General features: G+C 49.1%; 4 protein-coding genes across 4 annotated transcripts; 2 read left to right on the top strand and 2 right to left on the bottom strand.

Moving 5' to 3' along the window:
• Positions 1-1,312: 1,312 nt before the first annotated feature.
• N7446_010887 (uncharacterized protein) lies at positions 1,313-1,618 on the bottom strand (the record flags this gene model as incomplete). Its single annotated transcript, XM_058519630.1, has 2 exons — positions 1,313-1,445; positions 1,500-1,618. 2 exons carry the CDS (start codon positions 1,616-1,618, stop codon positions 1,364-1,366), a joined length of 201 nt encoding a protein of 66 aa, XP_058367154.1. The 3' UTR covers positions 1,313-1,363.
• Positions 1,619-1,642: 24 nt separating this feature from the next.
• On the bottom strand, positions 1,643-2,063 carry N7446_010886 (uncharacterized protein; the record flags this gene model as incomplete). Its single annotated transcript, XM_058519629.1, has 2 exons — positions 1,643-1,928; positions 2,053-2,063. The coding sequence occupies 2 exons, from the start codon at positions 2,061-2,063 to the stop codon at positions 1,643-1,645; spliced, it is 297 nt and encodes a 98-aa protein (XP_058367153.1).
• Positions 2,064-10,700: 8,637 nt separating this feature from the next.
• N7446_010885 (uncharacterized protein) lies at positions 10,701-11,609 on the top strand (the record flags this gene model as incomplete). Its single annotated transcript, XM_058519628.1, has 1 exon — positions 10,701-11,609. One exon carries the CDS (start codon positions 10,701-10,703, stop codon positions 11,607-11,609), a length of 909 nt encoding a protein of 302 aa, XP_058367152.1.
• A 369-nt stretch (positions 11,610-11,978) lies between these two features.
• Positions 11,979-15,667, top strand: N7446_010884 (uncharacterized protein; the record flags this gene model as incomplete). The annotated part of the gene is made up of 2 exons (XM_058519627.1): positions 11,979-15,586; positions 15,652-15,667. The coding sequence occupies 2 exons, from the start codon at positions 11,979-11,981 to the stop codon at positions 15,665-15,667; spliced, it is 3,624 nt and encodes a 1,207-aa protein (XP_058367151.1).
• Positions 15,668-23,534: the final 7,867 nt, after the last annotated feature.

The raw sequence follows: 23,534 nt of genomic DNA, 5'->3' as shown, positions 1-23,534 counted from the left end.
GACGGATGGGATCTCAGTGGCGTCGAGTACCCTCTCAACTGGATTGGCATACGGAATACAGAGCCATTATTGTTCGCATCCTAATCGTCGCCAACTGAAACGACGAGCGGTCCCAGTTGACCTAGAGGGCCATGAGTTCGTCACTTCCCGCGCTGTATTCACATTAAGGACAATGAAATTATATCTGATTCTTGGAAGAAGTTCCACCGCTGATCTACATACATCCCGATACATCCCGCTTGTTTACCCCGATACACTCAGCCGCGGCTCCTAGACGCCGATCTTTGCGGAAAGTGAACGGAATGGATCTATCTAGTCCCCACAGTTATTCCAATGAGGGTATGCCCTATTTTGCTGGTCACATCCACGGAGCTGAAAGTGCGAGAGGGGCGCTCGCTTAACATATTATCTCCCACTCGCCCCTTTGCTGCATCGACTACCGATCTTTATTTTCTTGCCTATCGCTATTTCCGTCCAATCTCTTCACAACCAAAACAAAATGGCGACCGGTACATACTTCATGCAGGCCTCTGGTCTCAGAAGGAACGGATGGGTGGTGATTGATAGTCGCCCTTGCAGAATAATCCGTTTATTAGAGCTAGCTAACTCATACCATGCTGCGCTTATTTGGGTGTTCTGGCTCGGGCCGAGTCGATTCCTGGGAACGAGCTGATTCCTCCCATACAAGACCATTGGAATGCTTAACATGCCTGCCAAACTCGATTCAATCGAAATTGTCGACATTGTTAGCGCCGCGAAGTCACCTGATGGTGAACCAGAGGGGATGCCCCTTCTTCAGCTCAGAACCACATAACGGGCTCTTCTCATGAACTATATATATAGACGAGTTCGTAGCAATTATCATGAGCTCCAAATTGCAGATAAACGTGGCTTGACCAACGCAGTTACAGTACGTATCAGCTTCTAGTCAGAGGAGACCGAGTGAAGCCGAATGCATTATTGAAATACATGAATGCTGTAAATTTGAGCAATCGTGTCTACTAGCTCAATGCCGTCCATTGCCCAGCTGGTCGGGAAATGGTCAATAATGTTGATATAGGAGGTTTCTAAGTCTGCTCTTCCCCTGACGAGACTGTCTAGCTGTTTATACATACAAATCGGCCCCGATGTACTTCATTGACTAGCCGTAACAGGCAAGAGAACCGACGTCTGGGGTCGAGTAATGAAACTCGTAATTTGCAGTACTGACCACGATATTAATGCCAGAAATGGCCTGGATCTCAAGAAACAAGAGGTTTTATTTATATAGGTATCTGGCTAGATGATTGAGCTTGATCAAGATCAGGAGATGATAGTGAACAGCACCCTAAGATTTGGGTTACAATGAAGATTCAAAAGAGCTTTACGGTGATGGCTCAGCTTTGAAAGTTGCCTCCTTCGCTTCCAATTCATCCAAGGTAGGCTTTCTTGCCCACACGCGGTGCCTGAACGTTATTAGCATCAAACAATTCAGCAGCACGATTTGAAAGAAAACGAACGCAGGATTATACGCATGAATGTATAGGTCCTTCAGCTCTATGCGCACTTTAGCTAGGAACACCTGCACCTCCTCCTTCGTCCACGGCTCCGGCTCCCCGAAGTGGGTGAGAAGCCACATCGCCCAACCTTCTAGAGCAGCGTTCTAGTGGGCATCCTGGAGGTGTCCGACCTCCTTTAGTAACATATCCTTAGGCCAAGGTCCTAAGGGGATCTTGTACTTTTCCTCGTGCAGTTCCACGAATCCGGTCTTCTCAATTGCACTGCGCATCGTTTTATGGATGTTGAGCGACCGTCCAGCTCGCTCGGCGCATCTAATAAACATAGGCCCCCACTCCCATAGCTGGTGTTCTTTTTTTAGAGTACCGTCATCGCTAGAAAGTCGCACGTCAAATTCTACTTGCTCGATCCAGCCACCGGGTTCGAGGGCGCTATAGCGAGAGTAAACAGATATAAGCGTTTGGTGACACGAAAGATCGAGTAACAAGGATTGAAACTCACTCGTAAGCCTGTTTGTATAGCTAGTCCCATCCCTCAGGAGGAAAGGCGCCATACATTAGGCGCATATAGATAAAGTCAAACGAGTCTCTCTATGTCCACTCGCGGAGCACATCATCCACTTCGAACACGCAGTTTGGGGGCATCCATGACACTGGCGGGGGGAAAATATCCACGCCGCGGACGGTAGCTAGCCGGTGTCAGCCCTAGAACAGACGGAATCGTCTCGGGAAATCTAATACCTGACGGATAGCGATCGGCAACATCACTAAGGACTTAATGGTTTTCTTGAGACATATTGCTCATCGGATTACATTGCCCAACTCCCTTGACCAGTTCCGATGTCCAGAATATGCTACATTGTGATGTTAACGGGACGTTCAAGTGAGTGTCGCCTTGGGAAGTTCACCTTGGGTGAATCGCCGATAGAGGCGCGGATAAGAGGATTCGGCTAGTTGAAACTAGAACAAGAAACACCATATGGCTGAGTTCGTTATAATCACAGACCTTCTATTCCAATCTCAAACGCCTCGAATTGCTGCTCGTCAGAAGGTCGCCTGGACATGGTTACTCCATGTATACACAAACCAATGCTTCGTATTTATAACTAACCAGCAATCATCTTCTTTTGTGGCCTGGTATCTACTTCCAGTAATGTAGGTCTGATATTGACACTTGGCCTTTTAGGTCAGGTGTCCCTGTCCTTAGATCCACAGAAGCTACCCATTGCCCAAGACGTGATATATAACGGGAAAAGAGCTACATCACCACCTGCGATTTCCATTTGTCTTGACTAAAGAGCTGTATCTTGGTACAAGAAAATCTGGCCATCTTGGAGACACTAAATTTGGTCCCGCCGTTGGAATCAGTCAATCGGCCCGATCAAGCGTCCATGCAGGCTTTAGTTTCCCTATCCCACGGGGGCACCTGCAGTCTGGCAGACTGCAGGCTAGGGTTTTCCCTTAACTATGGCAGGAAAAGTGGGTCGTACGCCTGACTGCAAGTGAACTTCGTCGCCTGACTGCCAAGGTCTAGAGGCCTCCGATCGGTCTAAAATTTTGGCAAGTTATAATAGAGTATCTCAAATATCTCCCATTTTTATCGGAGTATACGCAGCCTGCTAGTTCTCGAGAAATAGGCGATTGAAAATTGTAGATGTTTTGATGGGGTGCCGGAAACTGGCCCGTTAGGGTTGCGACCGTGGCCTTAGGTTTCACTCTAGGTGTTAGACGAATTGAATCACCTCCATTATCTTAGTCTACAATGATTAGGCGGGGTAGCAATTAATTCAGGGGGTTTTGAAGACCCGTAGCTAGCATCTCACTTTTTTTTTACACCATTTAACCCGAAAGTCAGCATTCAACATTCGTCAAATTTCATGCAATTTATCATTATACGATATCTATATCTACACCTTCATTATGCAAGACCATTTCTTTCACTTACCTTCGATAGACCCCGTCTTCGTGTGTAAGACATGCGAGCACGTTGTTCGACCTAAGGAGGTCTTCCGGCACCTCTAGTTAGCTAATCATCGCATTGGGAAGCCGAAAGCGCGCTAAATTGCTGAAGCTATTCGGACCTCCTTCTCCGACCGGGCGCATGAATACAATGAATGGCAGCCGCCAACTATGGTCAATACCCTATCCCACGGGGGTGGGTGAACTCTTGTAGAGTTCAGGTTAGGGCTTTGCCTTCACTATGGGACATAAAAAGTGGGTCCCGTAAGAGTTCAGGTTATTTTCTTCGCAAGGGTTCAGAGTTCAAATGACCTCTAATAGCTCTTAAATATTGGTCAGTTATAATAGACCATCCGAATTATCTCCTACTCACTTCGGAGCATACATAGCCTACTAGTTATCGAGAAAATGGCGATTTAAATTTAGAGATGTTTTGTTAGGGTGTACTATTACGGTCTACGATTAGCACCTAAGACGCTACTACAGCACTCTAGGCGAATAGAACAACCTCGATAATGCTAGTCTATAATGATCAGGGGGGTAGCAATTAATTCAGGGGTTTAGACGCTCCCCGGCTATCATCTCACTTTATTTTTAGATCATTTCACCTCAAAGTTAGCATTCGATATTCGTCAAATTTCATACAATTCATTATTGTGTGATATATATCTACACCTTCATTATGCAAAGCTAATTCTTTCACCAATTCTTTCACGAACCTTCGACAGACCCAGTCTTTGTGTGTAAGACATGTGAATACGTTATTAGACCGAGAGAGGTCTTACGACACCTCCAATCACGGAATCATCGACTTCCGCTACGTATAGCGCGTCAGATTGCGGATGTTATTCAAACCTCCGACCGGGCGCATGAATGCGACGCATAGCACCCACCAACCGTGGTTAATACCCCAATTGCTAATTTGCCAATTTTTTCGGATGGCATTTTATGTGAGAAGGGCCCATTTTGTCAATTTATCGCTAGGAAAGCTGGCACTATGCGTAAGCATTGGCGTGAGCAGCATGCGTGGGTCGCACCGGCTCACTCTATCCCACGGGGGGTGGTGAACTCTACTAGAGTTCAGGTCTTGGCGGTCCCTTCACTATGGGAGATAATGGTACATAAAAAGTGGGTCCCGCAAGGGTTCAGGTAAATTTCCTCGCTAGGGTTCAGGGTTCAAATGACCTCTAACAGCTCTCAAATTTTGGTCAGTTATAATAGACCATTTGACATATCCCCCATTCGCTTCGGAGCATGCACTGCCTACTAGTGGCTGAGAAAATGGCGATTAAAAATCGGAGATGTTTTGTTAGGGTAGGGGATTTTGTACCTTTACCGCCGCCACAGCACTATAGACGTATCTAATTACCTTAATAATGCTAGTCTATAATGATCAGGAGGGGTAGCAATTAATTCAGGGGGTTTTGAAGCTTCCTAGCTATTATCTCACTTCTTTTCTACACCTTCATTATGCAAAACCAATTCTTTCACCAACCTTCGACAGACCCAGTTCTCGTGTGTAAGCGATGCGAGCACGTTGTTAGACCGAGAGAGGTCTTACGACACCTTCAATCAGCAAATCATCGACTTCCAATGCGAGTGGCACGTCAAATTGCGCATATTATTCAAACCTCCGACCGCGCGCAAGAATGCGATGAATGGCAGCCCCCGACGGTCGTAGACCAGCCAATTGCTAATTTGCCAGTTTTTCCGGATGGTATTCTATGTGAAAAGGGGCAGTTTTGCCAATTTATCGCTAGGAAAGCTAGTACTATACGTAAGCACTGGCGTGAGCAGCATGCCTGGGTCGCACCGGCTCACTATAGCGACCGCCGGAGGCAGCAAGGCTTATCGGTAGCTGAGCAACAAATCCAGCAATTTACGCGCGTCGTACGATGCCAGCGAGCATTTCCTAGTCGTACTGGATCTCACTATATTCGGGTGCGTACGCTCGGGGCGGATGCTATTGCCGAAGCCGATTCAATGCCCGCGACCGAGGTCGGCGACCGGCTTATTGATGAAATCGAACTAGCTTTCAAAGAGGAAAGTGAGCTACCCCAGCTAATTGAAGCTGGCGAGCGCGATGACGCGAATCCATGGCTCCGTCGTACGCGGTGGGCCGTCTACCTCCGTGGAATCGACCCCCAGCACCTTATTGACTGCGTCCGAGCACCCGAGGTCGATTCATGCGATCCGACGGAAATAGCGGCAAGCGCTATATGGGATGCAATGGCGGCTGTCGCGAGAATTAGCCAGTTGATTTGTACGAAAACTAGCCATACAATTCGCACCGAAGCCGTACGTACGGAGCGCGAGCGACTGCCGCACCAGCCATTGCAAGCTTACATGGATGCCGATAATATCGAGAGACATACCATACCGTGGCAGCAAATTTTGATGTTTTTCACTCGTACGCAGGCGTCGCATGAATGGGCTAGTCCAAATTACAAATTCACTAGGCGCCAGCGAGCCGCGTGGAACTCGCTTTGGAAACTGGCTCAGCCGGGCGCATCACCTAGCGTAGGCATTGCTAGGTCAGCTAGCCTGGCCACGGCTAGTTCAACCACGGCTAGTTCGGCCACGGCTAGTTCAGGCGATAATAGCGAGCATTCAGAGAGTGACACCGAGGATCATCCCACGCAGCGATTTGCTAGCGAATCGCTAGCGAATCAGCAAAATAGCACCGATTCTCCGTTTCAGCTCGCTCCCATCGATCTAGCGTGTCTCAATTTTTGCATTGAGCTTTTGAATCATCGAATTAAGGTCGAGGATTATGAGAGCGCGCTGATTTGTGCCACGGCAGTGCTCGGTCGGGGTGAGACAGGCTGGCGTACGGCAGAGAGCTATCCTCCGATTTTATCGAAGCTTATTAAAATTGCACGATTCATGGTAGTCCACAAGGCATTGAAATTGGATTCCACGGCTGAGGCAATGCTATATCAGCTAGCGGAGCATCAAATGGCAGGGGATTGGGATACCGAGAGTCCACTCGATACGCCTGAATTTCAGACATCAGATGATCCATTTTTCAATTTCGAAAATGGCCCAGTTCTGCCACCGACGCAGTCATCGCAATTCATTCAATTTACCCAGGCTCGGCAGACCCAGCGATCATTTCGAGAGTGGGTGGCTGAGATGGTAAGCCAATTCATGGTCCGTGGAACTAATAGTCCAATTCAATGGCTATTAGATCTACGGACGTACGGCTTAAAGATCCATTACAATAGCACCACTACGGGCCACGTCGGCTGGATGAATCAGGACCAGCTACTTTACCAGCAATTCAATTTCTCAATAGGTGACTTCCGTGGGTTCATCCACGGGCTTACAACCTCGGCACGCCAAATCCTTCACAATGAGCTATTATTCGTCGAAAATAGGTCCGTTCCAGCTATTCCATGGCAGGCAATTTATGACGACCCCACCGAGACAGCCCACGGGTGGAATTTCTTAAAAGACACCCGTACGCTATGGCCGGTAGACGGCGAGCAATGGCTAATCGGGCGGGTACGGCAGCACGGCCCGGTACGGCAGCGATTTATCGAGAGTAGTGCCGGTCGGCTACGGATGGCAGCAATTGACGTATACCTTCAACGGGTAGCGCATTTCCGTGAGAAGCTTGCTATTGCTATTCATGTGAGTGGTGGCCAGCCGGCTCGAGCGCCAGAGCTATTAAGCATTCGGCATTGCAATACCGACAGCGGGGGCCGTCGCAACGTATTCATTGAGGACGGGCTCGTTACCTTCGTCTCACAATACCACAAGGGGTTTTACGCGTCTAATGATACGAAGGTGATTTATCGCTATTTACCCCGGGAGGTAGGTGAGCTTGTGGTCCATTATTTATGGCTCGTATTGCCATTTATACGACGATTAGAGGCGTACGTAGCGAAGGTGCGGAGATCGGACGGCGTGGAAGAGATCAAGAGGTGAGTTTTTTCAATTTCTCAATTTCTCAATTTCTCAATTTCTCAATTTCTCAATTTCTTAATTTCCAATTTCTTAACTTCCAATTTCTCAATTTCTTCAATTTCTTCATGAATTTTACTAATTTTGGCAAGTAGGCAGCGTCAGGCTTACCTCTGGGGTCCGGATCCTATCCCATGGGGGGTGCTGCAGTCTGCCAGACTGCAGGTTAGGGCTTTGTCTTAACTATGTTACATAAAAATACCACCACGCCTGACTGCAGGTTCTTTTCCTCGCCTGACTGCAGAGGTGAGGTTAGCTCCGATTGATCTAAGAATTTCACAGCTTATAGAGGTATACGTGACGTATCTCCGATTTGCTTCGGAGCTTGCACAGCCTTACGGTTCTCGAGATATTCGCGTTTGAAGTTTTTCTATGAAGTACCTTGAAGTACCTTTCTGGGTGGTTGCAGTACTATAGGGTTTGCACTTACTCGGCTACCACGGGCTATCCTATCGTCCGATCGGTCTATAAGTTTCACACGTTCTATTTAACTAGATACCCTAAGAACTGTGAAAGTTTGAATTCGATCAGACCTATAATAGTGGTGTGGTTGATGATCAAAATTGGGTGAAAAGTTTTGTTGGGGTGCGACCGACGGGATTTGTTACCGTAACCCCGATACGGCACCTTATCTATGGTAGTCCTTACTAAATAGATTACGACGTATCCGTTTCTTACACCCGCGTATTTTGACACTTGACTACCACTAAGGCAAGCACCCGGGTAGCCTCCACGTACATACAAAGGTTTAACCCACTATATCTAAGGCTGATCATTTACTATAAAAGCTTATTTGATAGAGAAAAATTAGCTGGTTTTAAATATACTACTCTTAAATTGGTAGGTCTAATAGTGAGAGAGTTATTAGCGGTCAAACTTTTTATTACTAGTAAAAGGTAGTATACTAGTATATTATGGTCTATACTATATAGTAGTAGATATATTAGCTAGTAGGCTATAGGCTAGACCTAATTAGGATGCTAGGAAACCTTATTTGCTAGTAAAATTTTGGGGTAGTATAGTAGAGATATATATATCGGAGTGTAGAGATATATATAAGTAAGAGTACTACCTAATGTTTATCTAAAGCATGGTTTGTAACACTTTTTCCACTAATCGGGAATAGTCTAACCGATCACCACTTAGTATTATTAGTATTATTATTGTATAATTAGATAGCGCGTACGTTTCCTAATATTATGGTAGCAAGCTTACTCTCGGGGGTCTACTATTACCTAAGATATAAGGGTGTGTATTATCTATTTACATTATTACCTAGTACTCTATCCCACGGGGGTAGCTGTAGTCTGGCAGACTGCAGGTTAGGGTTTTCCCTATCCCACGGGGGTGGCTGTAGTCTGCCAGACTACAGGTTAGGGCTTTCTCTTCACTATGGGACATAAAAAGTGGGGCCACCCTGACTACAGGTTCTTTTCCTCGCCTGACTACTGAGGTCTAATGAACTCCGATCGGTCTAAAATTTTTATGAGTTATAATAGACTATATGAAATATCTCCTATTTGCTTCGGAGCATGCATAGCCTAGTAATGATTGAGAAAATAGCGATTAAAAATTAGAGATGTTTTGTTGGGGTGTACCATTACGGTGTACGATTAGCACCTAAGACGCTACCACAGCACTCTAGACGAATAGAACAACCTCGATAATGCTAGTCTATAATGATCAGGAGGGGTAGCAATTCATTCAGGGGGTTTTGAAGCTTCCTAGCTATTATCTCACTTCTTTTCCACACCATTTCACCCTATCCCACGGGGGTAGCTGTAGTCTGGCAGACTGTAGGTTAGGGTTTTCCCTATCCCACGGGGGGTGGCCCAGTCTGGCAGACTGGGAATTAGGGTCTTCTCTTCACTATGGGACATAAAAAGTGGGTCCCGTCAGACTAGGAATTAATTTCCTCGTCAGACTGGAGAGGTCTAATGACCTCCGATCGCTCTTAAATTTGGATCAGTTATAATAGACTATCTAATTAATCTCCGATTCACTTCGGAGCATGCGCAGCCTCCTAGTTCTCGAGAAAATAGCGATTGAAAATTAGAGATGTTTTGTTGGGGTACGGGATTTTGTACCTTTACCGCCGCCACAGCACCGTAGACGAATCCAATTACCTCGATAATGCTAGTACACTATGATCAGGAGGGGTAGCAATTAATTCAGGGGTTTAGATGCTCCCTAGCTATCATCTCACTTTACTTTCAGACCATTTCACCCCAAAGTTAGCATTCGACATTCGTCAAATTTCATAGAATTCATCATTGTGCGATATATATCTCAACTATGGCAACCCAATTTTTTCACTAACCTTCCACAGACCTAGTCTTCGTGTGTAAGACATGCGAGCACGTTATTAGACCGAGAGAGGTCTTACGACACCTCCAATCACGGAATCATCGACTTCCGCTACGTATAGCGCGTCAAATTGCGGTTGTTATTCAAACCTCCGACCGGGCGCATGAATACGACGCATGGCAGCCACCAACCGTGGTTAATACCCCAATTGCTAATTTGCCAGTTTTTTCGGATGGCATTTTATGTGAAAAGGACCTATTTTGTCAATTTATCGCGCGTACAGCCAATACTATACGACAGCATTAGCGCGATCAGCATGGTTAGGTAGCACCAACTAGCACCCGTGGACGGCCACCATAGGCATCACAAGGGCTATCGGCTGCCGAGCAGCAAATTCAGCAATTTACGCGCGTCGTAAGATGCCAGCGCGCATTTATCCAAGGGCTAGGATCTCATTATATTCGGGTGCGTACGCTCGGGGCGGAGGCTATTGCCGAGACCGATTCAATGCCCGCGACCGAGGTCGGCGACCGGCTTATTGATAAAATCACCAGTAGCAGAAAACGGAAGTCGACCAACAACCACATAGCCCTTTTTTAACTCAATAAAGCCCCAATACGGAGCAGTGGGCTTAGTCCACTTTATTTCTTCAATCAGAATTCTTTTAACTTATACGGTCACGGAGTTACAACCCATCGAAGTTGGCCATTTTTGGAGCTTTGAAGGGAAAACGGTTACATAATCGTGCTTCATGTTTTTGTCCTCAAAACTAAACCCTTTTTGATTTATTTCCTCAAAACTAAGCCTATTTGGGACCATAAGCAATATTTATATGAGGGATCATAAACCGCCTCGATAGATCAGAACCGCCCTCCATGCTTATGTCATTGACCCCTTATTTTGGGGCTCGACTCTAGTAAGCTCGATATCTGCTTACCATCGCTCTTACTCTAGTTCTTCTTTAGTATTATGGCGCCCGACTCCCCTCGAGCCCCTACGCGCAAACGAGGGCGGCCTCGGAAGTATGCATCCGCCGAGCAAAGACAAGAGGCTAAGATCATAGCACAGCGAAACCAGCGACAATCTGGTCGTGCTGTGGAGCGTGCGATAGAATTCGACCGGTATTATCCCACTACAATACCAGCATCCGTTTATGTCGATGAAGCTTTGCCAACCTACTTTCCCCCCGGCGAACTAACGATTCCTACGGACATTGAGCAGCTCCTACCGCCCCTCAGCCTAGGACTTAGACCACTAGACTTATCTACAGATAACAACCCGCCTACAAGCGATGAGTGGCCGTTAGCTCCGCCCACTGACCTAACTGATGAGCCATTTCGGGCGATATCTCCGGAAACCCAACCAACATGGCCTGATCAGCGTAGCCCCAGGTTAGAAACCACAGAGACTTCGTTGCAGGTGGATCCGCCTCTACAACGTTTGGCATCTGCACAACCGGAAACACTAGAACCTAACGTGGCCAATGTCATGTGCGACTTCGCCCGACTACTTGCTGATCAGCTCCAGCAACACCATGGTTGCTGCTACCAGTGCCATACGCAGCAGGAGAGTGAGCACGAACTCAAGCACGCCGAGCATATCAGCTTAGGAGAATATATAGACCAGGTTCAGGTCGACGGGGGCTTTCCGGATGTTCTCAGCGATACGACCATTGCCAGACGCGAGGACAACCTAGCAGGACAGACTAGTGCAGAACGAAAGCGTGAGATTTATACCGGGATTAGTTCAGTCACGCCTGACGCTCCTCCCGCCCATATTTGCCTCGCTGTGGATCATCAAAGAGAACGCCCGACCGGGGTCACCTTTACCAGTAGCAGAAAACGGAAGTCGACCAACAACCACATAGCCCTTTTTTAACTCAATAAAGCCCCAATACGGAGCAGTGGGCTTAGTCCACTTTATTTCTTCAATCAGAATTCTTTTAACTTATACGGTCACGGAGTTACAACCCATCGAAGTTGGCCATTTTTGGAGCTTTGAAGGGAAAACGGTTACATAATCGTGCTTCATGTTTTTGTCCTCAAAACTAAACCCTTTTTGATTTATTTCCTCAAAACTAAGCCTATTTGGGACCATAAGCAATATTTATATGAGGGATCATAAACCGCCTCGATAGATCAGAACCGCCCTCCATGCTTATGTCATTGACCCCTTATTTTGGGGCTCGACTCTAGTAAGCTCGATATCTGCTTACCATCGCTCTTACTCTAGTTCTTCTTTAGTATTATGGCGCCCGACTCCCCTCGAGCCCCTACGCGCAAACGAGGGCGGCCTCGGAAGTATGCATCCGCCGAGCAAAGACAAGAGGCTAAGATCATAGCACAGCGAAACCAGCGACAATCTGGTCGTGCTGTGGAGCGTGCGATAGAATTCGACCGGTATTATCCCACTACAATACCAGCATCCGTTTATGTCGATGAAGCTTTGCCAACCTACTTTCCCCCCGGCGAACTAACGATTCCTACGGACATTGAGCAGCTCCTACCGCCCCTCAGCCTAGGACTTAGACCACTAGACTTATCTACAGATAACAACCCGCCTACAAGCGATGAGTGGCCGTTAGCTCCGCCCACTGACCTAACTGATGAGCCATTTCGGGCGATATCTCCGGAAACCCAACCAACATGGCCTGATCAGCGTAGCCCCAGGTTAGAAACCACAGAGACTTCGTTGCAGGTGGATCCGCCTCTACAACGTTTGGCATCTGCACAACCGGAAACACTAGAACCTAACGTGGCCAATGTCATGTGCGACTTCGCCCGACTACTTGCTGATCAGCTCCAGCAACACCATGGTTGCTGCTACCAGTGCCATACGCAGCAGGAGAGTGAGCACGAACTCAAGCACGCCGAGCATATCAGCTTAGGAGAATATATAGACCAGGTTCAGGTCGACGGGGGCTTTCCGGATGTTCTCAGCGATACGACCATTGCCAGACGCGAGGACAACCTAGCAGGACAGACTAGTGCAGAACGAAAGCGTGAGATTTATACCGGGATTAGTTCAGTCACGCCTGACGCTCCTCCCGCCCATATTTGCCTCGCTGTGGATCATCAAAGAGAACGCCCGACCGGGGTCACCTTTGACATTGATAGTATCGTGGGGTTTGCGGAGAGCCTCGCGGTAGCGAAACTTGGCGTGCGGTGGAACCCAACTCAGATGCCCGTCTCTGATCTTCACTCGAGTCTCCACCTTGATCCCCTTCGTGTACACCATACTGGAAGCAATGGCCGCACCCACCACGTCCAACAACCAGTACATAACATCCCGCATTATACCTTCGGGCGGTTGATTGGATTTGAAGATATTTCTCTCTACTTTCTGTTTCCGCGACTATACCGGGAGGAGCAGCAGTCCAGCCGGCTCCGGGATGATGACTTTCGGGTCTGGATGGATCAAGTCCTCCTGCCTGCGATCTACCAGCACTGCGAGGGATCTCTAGTCCAGCACTATCCTTCTAGCTTTGATCACAGCCGGTTCAATGCCACGGCCCGGGGAGTCGAGATGCGCTCCCGGCGAGTGGATCCGGTAGCTCGAGAGCAGCGTCTATTTTATTTCCTACCACCAGATGCACTCCCGCTTGTATGGGCGAATATCTTAGAGACTGTTCAGCGTGCTGGGTTCCAGCACTTCCTAGACGTGACTATCCTGGTCCAGGGTAAAAACCTAAAGACATTGACCAAAGCAAATACGTGGAACGGTATGATGCAGGAGTTTGCCCAGCATTGGGGTAACACGATCGACGAGTCTTATCTCTCCGATCAATTCTACATCGACATTGGGAAAGAGACCTGTCCTACTGGGCCCTCACGGGTTGGTGGTGTTGGACTTCACGCATCTAGGCTCCATTCGGACGGGGAGCTCCGTGCAAGCCCAGTGGTGCCACAGACCATCCTCTGGCGGCGATGTTGCCTAGAGTCGTATACCGAGTGGATCGGGCAGCAGCATCCTCCTGGATCCTCACGTCCAAAGCAGCAGTTTTATCCCATTAGTCTGCTCCACGATACTGGCAGCCTCACATTAGAAACGCGTCCATCCTCACCGCAGCGGCAGGCCGGTCTCCTCTACACGCAGTTTTATTCCAGTGTTAAGGAGGTCTTTGCGGCAGGGGATGCTTATCCCTTTTCTAATCCGGCCCTAGAAACCTTGGCACTAGATCCTCAGCTTCGTAAGACCTGGCAGTATGTCGGGGGCGGTCTCAGCCATGACCCAATCGCGTTGATCCGGGCATATCTGAACATGAAACAGCGGTGCCACGCTGCCTTGCAAGGATCTTATATGAAAGTATTTGGTCTTCGCGAAGAGCACCGCATCTCCCTCCGTCTGTTCTATATGATCGATCAGGAATTCCGAGAGCGCAACCTTCACCAGGCACAACTTCCAGGGATTTCGTCTGAAGTTGAGCCTTTTTACTCCCTCCCTACCTCCACTCTCCTCTTCTGGTTCCACTGGAATATCAACAAGTTCTGCGTGGGGTTTGAGACTGTCTATAGCATCAATGACCGCCATTTTGTTACGTGGGAACATACTCGGGTGATGATGATGTTTCTGCGCTGCCTGCAATTTTCCTATGCGGGTGGCCTTCTACAGCGGGTGTCCGGCTGCTGGCGGGATGTCTGGTTCCAGCCTGATGCTCGGCGGACGGACGGCCTTCGCCGGTGTGAAGGTCTCGGATTCCAAAGCAGCATGGAGAAATATGGATATGCCTGGTTTCTGGATAAGCTCAACTGGGATACGATGACCTTCCGACAACCGTCCGCGCAATATATGATGTTTAACAGCCCTTCGATGCAGGCGGCGTTCCACGCACGGTACGCGCAGATCCGAGACGTTCGTCTAGACTTCCTACGGGTGCACCAGGCCCACCGCTGGATGGAAGAATTTAGCTCCATTCCTCCTTGCCTCGATCTTCTCGCGGACTTCCTACGACAACTGTCTCTTTGTGTGTTTCGTAAGGACGTGTTTCTACAGGTCAAACGACTGTTACACCCGGACCATGCTTCTCGGGCTCTAGCAGGAGAGGTTCCCCTTAGCTATGACAGCATCAGCGGCGTATTTATCGAGGGCGCCCAACCGTTACAGCTTCTAGATCAGCGTCGGATCGCGGTAAAGAGCGTGGACACTATCTTCGCTTGGCTATGGGAGTGGAAAGATGGCCGTTTTGATCGGAAGGGGTGGAAGGACAAGCCATATCGTATGGTATACCAGCAAAGCTTCGAGGCTCTCCACCAAATTCTGGGCAAGAATAGAGCGCGGGAGTGGAAGAAAGTCTTAAGGACTTCATTCCTCCAAAGCCACTGGTTACTTCCATACCCACATAGCAATGGATTTATGCGCAGGTCTAAGGATACAGGACAGGAGGTATGGTGGTCTAACTTCAATGCCGGATTGTACGAACACTACAGGCAATGGTATGGTGTGTCGCGAGGGGGTGACCCTTTCCCTGCCGAATATATCAAACACCATCCAACGACTGGCTGGGGCCGCTCGTCTGGCGAATCTCAGTACATGGAGAACGCCATGGAACCGGAGATGGATCTGGTTAGGCTGCCTGAAGGGGAATTCTATGAGAAATTGTTACAGATCGCCGATCAGTTTTCCCAGAATCCCGATGCCCCAGCGTGGAAGAGAAAAGCCCCGCAGACTGTCTTTCGCTTTGGTATCAGAATTGGAGATGAGTCGTTGTTGAAAGCCCAGCGCAAGGCTAAAGGCACCGTGGCGCAAGACTTATGCATGCGAATGATCCAAGCCCTGGATGAATATGAGGTCTTGCGACATTCTGGACGGATGCTCCGGCCCCGCAAGAGGCACAGACGACAAGTTCTGTTGGCCGCGTGTGACACCGAAGACGAGATCACATCCGATGAAGAATCAATCGCCAACCGACGCGATCGCTTAGCGGCAAACATCCTTGAGCTTGAACCGAAAATGCGGGTGGCAGTTACCGCGGAGCGAAAACAGTACCGGTGGCCCCTATCCCACGGGGGTGGGTGAACTCTGCCAGAGTTCAGGTTAGGGCTTTGTCTTAACTATGGGACATAAAAAGTGGGCCCCGCCTGAGTTCAGGTTAATTTCCTCGCCAGGGTTCAGAGGTCAAATGAACTCCGATCGTTCTCAAATTTTTATAAGTTATAATAGACTATGTGAAATATCTCCCATTTGCTTCGGAGCATGCACAGCCTACTAGTTATCGAGAAAATGTCGATTAAAAATTAGAGATGTTTTGTTGGGGTGTACCATTACGGTGTACGATTAGCACCTAAGACGCTACCACAGCACTCTAGACGAATAGAACAACCTCGATAATGCTAGTCAATAATGATTAGGAGGGGTAGCCATTAATTTAGGGGGTTTGAAAGCTTCCTAGCTATTGTCTCACTTTTCTTTTACACTATTTCACCCCAAAGTTAGCATTAGACATTCGTCAAATTTCATGCAATTCACTATTGTACGATATATATCTACACCTTTATTATGCAAACCCAATTTTTTCACCAACCTTCGACAGACCCAGTCTTCGTGTGTAAGACATGCGAGCACGTCGTTAGACCGAGAGAGGTCTTTCGACACTTTCAATCTCCGAACCATCGCTTTCCAATGCCGAAAGCACGCCAAATTGCTAAAGCTGTTCAGACCTCCGAGCGCGCGCAAGAATGCGATGAATGGCAAGCTCCGACCGCGGTAAATGACCCAATTGCTAATTTGCCAGTTTTTTCGGATGGCATTTTATGCGAAAAGGGTCAGTTTTGTCAATTTATCGCTAGGAAAGCTAGCACTATACGTAAGCATTGGCGTGAGCAGCATGGTTGGGTCGCACCGGCTCACTATAGCGGCCGTCGGCGGCAGCAAGGTTTATCGGCGGCCGAGCAGCAAATTCAGCAATTTACCCGCGTCGTAAGATGCCAGCGCGCATTTATCCAGGGGCCAGGATCTCATTATATTCGGGTGCGTACGCTCGGGGCGGAGGCCATTGCCGAGACCGATTCAATGCCCGCGACCGAGGTCGGCGACCGGCTTATTGATGAAATCGAACTAGCTTTCAAAGAGGAAAGTGAGCTACCCCAGCTAATTGAAGCTGGCGAGCGCGATGACGCGAATCCATGGCTCCGTCGTACGCGGTGGGCCGTCTACCTCCGTGGAATCGACCCACAGCACCTTATTGACTGCGTCCAACCACCCGAGGTCGATTCATCCGATCCGACGGAAATGGCGGCAAGCGCTATATGGGATGCAATGGCCGCCGTCGCGAGAATTAGCCAGTTGATTTGTACGAAAACTAGCCATACAATTCGCACCGAGGCCGTACGGACGGAGCGTGACCGACTGCCGCACCAGCCATTACAAGCTTACATGGATGCCGATAATATCGAGAGACATACCATACCGTGGCAGCAAATTTTGATGTTTTTCACTCGTACGCAGGCCTCGCACGAATGGGCCAGTCCAAATTACAAATTCACTAGGCGCCAGCGAGCCGCGTGGAACTCGCTTTGGAAACTGGCTCAGCCGGGCGCATCACCTAGCGTAGGCATTGCTAGGTCAGCTAGCCTGGCCACGGCTAGTTCAACCACGGCTAGTTCAGCCACGGCTAGTTCAGGCGATAATAGCGAGCATTCAGAGAGTGACACCGAGGATCATCCCACGCAGCGAATTGCTAGCGAATCGCTAGCGAATCAGCAAAATAGCACCGATTCTCCGTTCCAGCTTGCTGCTATTGATCTAGCGTGTCTCAATTTTTGTATTGAGCTTCTGAATCATCGAATTAAGGTCGAGGACTATGAGAGCGCGCTGATTTGTGCCACGGCAGTGCTCGGTCGCGGTGAGACAGGCTGGCGTACGGCAGAGAGCTATCCTCCGATTTTATCGAAGCTTATTAAAATTGCACGATTCATGGTAGTCCACAAGGCATTAAAATTGGATTCCACGGCTGAGGCAATGCTATATCAGCTAGCGGAGCATCAAATGGCAGGGGATTGGGATACCGAGAGTCCACTCGATACGCCTGAATTTCAGACATCAGATGATCCATTTTTCAATTTCGAAAATGGCCCAGTTCTGCCACCGACGCAGTCATCGCAATTCATTCAATTTACCCAGGCTCGGCAGACCCAGCGATCATTTCGAGAGTGGGTGGCTGAGATGGTAAGCCAATTCATGGTCCGTGGAACTAATAGTCCAATTCAATGGCTATTAGATCTACGGACGTACGGCTTAAAGATCCATTACAATAGCACCACTACGGGCCACGTCGGCTGGATGAATCAGGACCAGCTACTTTACCAGCAATTCAATTTCTCAATAGGTGACTTCCGTGGGTTCATCCACGGGCTTACAACCTCGGCACGCCAAATCCTTCACAATGAGCTATTATTCGTCGAAAATGGGTCCGTTCCAGCTATTCCATGGCAGGCAATTTACGACGATCCCACGGAGACAGCTCACGGGTGGAATTTTTAAATGACACCCGTACGCCATGGCCCGTGGTCGGTGAGCAATGGCTGATCTCTCGGGTCCGGCAGCACGGCCCCGTACGGCAGCGATTTATCGAGAGTAGTGCCGGTCGGCTACGGATGGCAGCAATTGACGTATACCTTCAACGGGTAGCGCATTTCCGTGAGAAGCTTGCTATTGCTATTCACGTGAGTGGTGGCCAGCCGGCTCGAGCGCCAGAGCTATTAAGCATTCGGCATTGCAATACCGATAGCGGGGGCCGTCGCAATATATTTATTGAGGACGGGCTCGTAACCTTCGTCTCACAATACCACAAGGGGTTTTACGCATCTAATGATACGAAGGTGATTCATCGCTATTTACCCCGGGAAGTAGGCGAGCTTGTGGTCCATTATTTATGGCTAGTATTGCCATTTATACGACGATTGGAAGCGTACGTAGCGAAGGTGCGGAGATCGGACGGCGTGGAAGAGATCAAGAGGTGAGTTTTTTCAATTTCTCAATTTCTCAATTTCTCAATTTCTTAATTTCCAATTTCTTAATTTCCAATTTCTCAATTTCCAATTTCTTCAATTTCTTCATGATTTTTACTAATTTTGGCAAGTAGGCAGCGTCAGGCTTACCTCTGGGGTCCGGATCCTGGCACTAGCCGAGCTTGGTCATCTGAGAGACTCCGTGAGGTCTTAAAACGGGAGACCACCATTGGGCTTAATGGGCAAGCGATCAATTTGAATGCTTACCGAGATATTGCTATCGGCATTAGCCGTCGCTTTATGCGGCCATCTAGCGTATTTCCCAATAATACGCAGCAGGATGCAAGGGCCGATGCTTCACAAGAGGATGACGAAGACGGCATGAATGCTGAGCAATGGATGGGGCATATTGCTGACCTCCAGGCGGCCCATTCATCCCACGTGGCCGGCATGATCTACGGCCGTGGCATCACCGAGCAGCCCGGTACGACGGCCCACCGGCGTGAGATGTTTCGGCTTAGTAGCACCGACTGGCATCGATTTTTAGGCTTTATGTCCACGGATGACGGCGGGGCCGAGAGTGCGTTAGGAATGGCCCAGTTTTCACCATGGCAGAAGGAAGCCGAGATCGGCCGTACGGAGCGTCGCTGGCAATTGACGCAGGCAGCTATAGAGCCCGAGATACAGCGAATGCTAGGAAATAGCGAGCTTCAACTCCGAGGGGTGCAGGCACCGGCGTTAGCAGCGATTCAACAAGGCCAGAGCCCGGTGGTGGCCGTCATGCCCACCGGGGGTGGAAAAAGCTTACTTTTCATGCTACCCGCGTGGATCAGCCCCCGTGGGGTGACGGTGGTGGTCGTGCCATTAATTGCATTACGGGGAGACATGGTATATCGATGCCGGCGGCTCGGCATTTCATGCGTGGAGTGGGAGAGCCGTCGGCCGGCAGACCAGGCATCGATTGTACTCGTGACGCCGGAATCAGCTATTACGGAGGATTTCATGACATTTTTGAACCGCCAGCGGCTATGTCATCGGCTAGATCGCATTGTGATCGATGAATGCCACGTGGTATTAAATGATCAGACCCATTTTAGGCCCGCCATGGCTCAATTAGGTCGATTGCTCGTGGCTCAGGCTCAGATGATATATTTGACTGCCACGCTGCCACCGACGGCCGAAAACCAGCTATTTCAACGGCTACGTACGTCGCGAGAGAAGGTCCATTTATTTCGAGCTCGCACCCATCGCATGAATGTCGCTTACCGGCTATGGCAGCCTACGGTGCCGAACCCAAGCCGATACGCTAATAGCTACGATTGGGTAGAGAACCCCGAGATCGTACGATTTATTAGAGATCGTATTACGCGCGCGCGTGCTCAGACCGGCCGGGTGGTCATTTACGGGCCCACCACCAAGACTGTCGAGAAACTAGCCGAGTTAGTCGAATGTGAGGCATATCACAGCCGTACCATCGATCGCAATGGCGTACTAGCCCGTTTTCAGGCCGATATAACCGGGGTAGTGGCAGCTACTAGCGCGCTAGGCATGGGTGTTGATATACCCAATATTCGCAGTATAATTCACATTAGCTTGCCACGCAGCTTATTGGATTATGCGCAAGAGAGCGGCCGTGCTGGCCGAGACGGGCATCGTAGTGAGGCCATTATTATACAACCCGCTAGGTTTTTACGGCCAAAATGGGACCCGATTCATGAAGACCCCGTGAAAGCACAGGCTGAGCAAGCAAGGCTTGACCGATATATGTCTCGAGATAGCTGCCGACGCGTCATACTAGACGAGTATTTAGATGGCTATCCACGGCAATATTGTGGAGAATCCGATGAGACAGAGCAGCGCTGCGATAGGTGTGACGAGCATTGGCAGGCAAATGAAGAGGTAGGAAGTGAGGTAGGAAGTGAGATAGGAAGTGAGAGAAATGGCCGAGTTTCCAATACATCATTTCAGATGTCCGATACCATGGTTTTAACCCATGTTTTGAACCAGCCAGCCGACAGCCCGGTCGATTCAGCCATGGAGGGTATTCAATATAGCCAGGGGCCACCGGAAGTGATTTCCCAGCGAAGTGAGAGTGAATCGGTCGGATTTCGATCCCAGGTCGGATCGATTAGTCCGATTTATCGTCATAGTATTGAGCCACCAGGTAATAGACCACCCCATGGCTTAATTTCAATTTCAATTTCAATGCCAAGGCAACTGACCAATTCATTGCTAGGATCAATTGCTAATTCATTGCCAGCACCAATGGCCAATTCATTGCCAGCACCAATGGCCCATTCAATACCAGCACCAATTGCCAATTCAATGCCAGCACCAATGGCCCATTCATTGCCAGGATCAATGGCCAATTCAATGCCAGCCCCAATGGCCAATTCAATGCCAGCACCAATGGCCAATTCAATGCCAGCCCCAATGGCCAATTCAATGCCAGCCCCAATGGCCAATTCAATGCCAGCCCCAATGGCCAATTCAATGCCAGCCCCAATGGCCAATTCAATGCCAGCCCCAATGGCCAATTCAATGCCAGCCCCAATGGCCAATTCAATGCCAGCCCCAATGGCCAATTCGACGGCACGGCAGCTGACCCATTCATTACCAACGCGCGTGGCCCGTCCATCGATCCCCACGCATGCAATTAGCCAGTTCCAGCGGTTAGACCGTGAGAGAGAGGTCGTCCGAGAGGTAGCTCAGGCAGGACATCAAGAAATTGCCACCGGGGTCGAATTTTTACAACAACAGGCCCAATTATGGATGGGACGATGCTGGTTTTGTACACAGCGTGGATTGGATGACCAGCATGATTTATACCAGTGCGGGGCCCAGACCCAGCACGGCAATGAATCACCGAAAGGCTGGTGGCTACGGGTACGCCGGCAGATCAAATATGACCCATTCGGTGGTTGTTACGGGTGTGGAATGCCGCAGTCCATTTGCAGTCGATTCGTGAATGCCGGTAGCCAGGGGTATTGTACGTATCGAGGGTTGTTATTATCGGGGCTAGCAGTTATGGTATACGGCGAGGGAAGTGAGGTGATAAAGGAGGCGTGGGCTCGGAGATTAGACGGGCTCGGGGTATCAATCGGCAATGAGAGCGAGCTAGTGCGATATTTAGGGTCACGGCATGATGGTGAGACGGTGAAATTGGTACATGAGTATATATGGGTCCGAAGGATGTGGATAGAGCATGGTGAGAGGATGTAATATAGTGAGAGTATTGAATAGCGTCATTAATTGATTAGGTGCTAGGAATAGGTCATTTGACGTGTAATAGATAGGTGAGGTACAATAGATAGGTGAGGTGTAATAGAGAGATAAGGTGTAATAGGTAGGTGAGGTGTAATAGCGAGGTGAGGTGTAATAGGTAGGTGAGGTGTAATAGCGAGGTGAGGTGTAATAGATAGGTTATTATAGGTAAGGTCGGCGGGGGTGTCGTATTATAAGGGAGGGTGGTATAGGCATAAAGCATAAGGGTAGGGGGGTGGTATAGCCGAAGAGAGGTGAGGTGGGGGGTATAATATGGTAGAGGGGGGTGGGTATAGGCATGAAGTATAAGGGTGAGGGGGGTAGTATAGCCAAAGAGAGGTGCGGTGCAATAGATAGGTTATTTTAGGTGAGGTAGGGGGGTGCAGCATTGTAGGGGGGGGGGGTATAGGCATGAATCATAAGGGTGAGGGGGGTAGTATAGCCGAAGAGAGGTGAGGTGTAATAGGTAGGTTGTTATAGGTAAGGTATAGGGGGTAGCATTGTAAGGGGGGTGGTTTAGGCATGAAGCATAAGGGTGAAGGGGGGCGGTTTAGGCATGAAGCATACGGGTGAGGGGGGTAGTATAGCTATCCCATGGGGTGAACTGTAATGAGGCTCGTTACAGTTTAGTCAGCATTTTTTTATATAGGGTTAGGGTTTCCCGAGGGGGCAGATTACAGTTAGTTTCAGGGTGCCATTACAGTTACGTTCCCGTGGTTTTTTTCCGTTCAAATTTTTACCAATTCCAATTGAACAGTCAATTGTTTATTATCCCGAGTTACCAGGCAAAGCAACGTTTTGGAGAGGTTGTTACAGGGATTCAAAGTTGGGGAATTATTTTGATGGGGTACGGTCGGCCGCGCCATCACCAATATCATGAAACCCCAACACCCATCACCGCGCGATTCATCACACACGCATTATTGGTTCGATTCGTTTGAAAACCCAGTCGAGGATTTCAGGGGTTCCGATCAGTTCCCAGTTTCAATTTTATCAACATCCGAGCAGTTCCCAGCGTTAGGGTTTCACCAGCATACATTCAGTGGACAATCCGCATTGTGAGATATATATCCATGGTTAGTATGAGTGAACCGGCAGAACCCACCATTGCCGACCGGTATTTTATTTGCAATAAGCAGTGGGGAGTTGCCATTTGTCGCCAGTGCGAGCATGGAGTGAAGCCCAAGGAGATAGTCCGTCATTTGACCAACCCCAAGGGCAAGCACCGCGTCCGCAAAGGTGTTGCAGAACAGGTAGTGGATATTATCCGACATGCCGATGAATGGGATAGCGTCAAGGAAGAGACCAGTTGGTTCCCCACGAGCGTAAACCGTCCCGTTCCGGTATTGCCCATTTACCAAGATGGGTTACAGTGCCAATTTTGCCAGCAGATTTACCGCAGTCGCGACAGTTTGCGAGTGCATTGGTCGAGGGAGCATCGGTTTTCCGCGTACGGCCATGGGGGCAAGCCACGACCATCCGAGGTCGCCGCAGGCAAGCAGAACCAAGAGGAGCGAGCCAAGCGAGTCGTGTGCCAGCGGTTTTTTCCCCGTGGGTTAGGGTCGCATTATATCCACATACGCCATCCCGGTCC

Source organism: Penicillium canescens (assembly GCF_028828765.1).
Source record: "Penicillium canescens strain IBT 15451 chromosome Unknown utg000008l_segment0_segment0, whole genome shotgun sequence".
In the NCBI taxonomy this organism is placed as follows: domain Eukaryota; kingdom Fungi; phylum Ascomycota; class Eurotiomycetes; order Eurotiales; family Aspergillaceae; genus Penicillium; species Penicillium canescens.
This window is presented reverse-complemented; position numbering and strand designations above follow the sequence as displayed.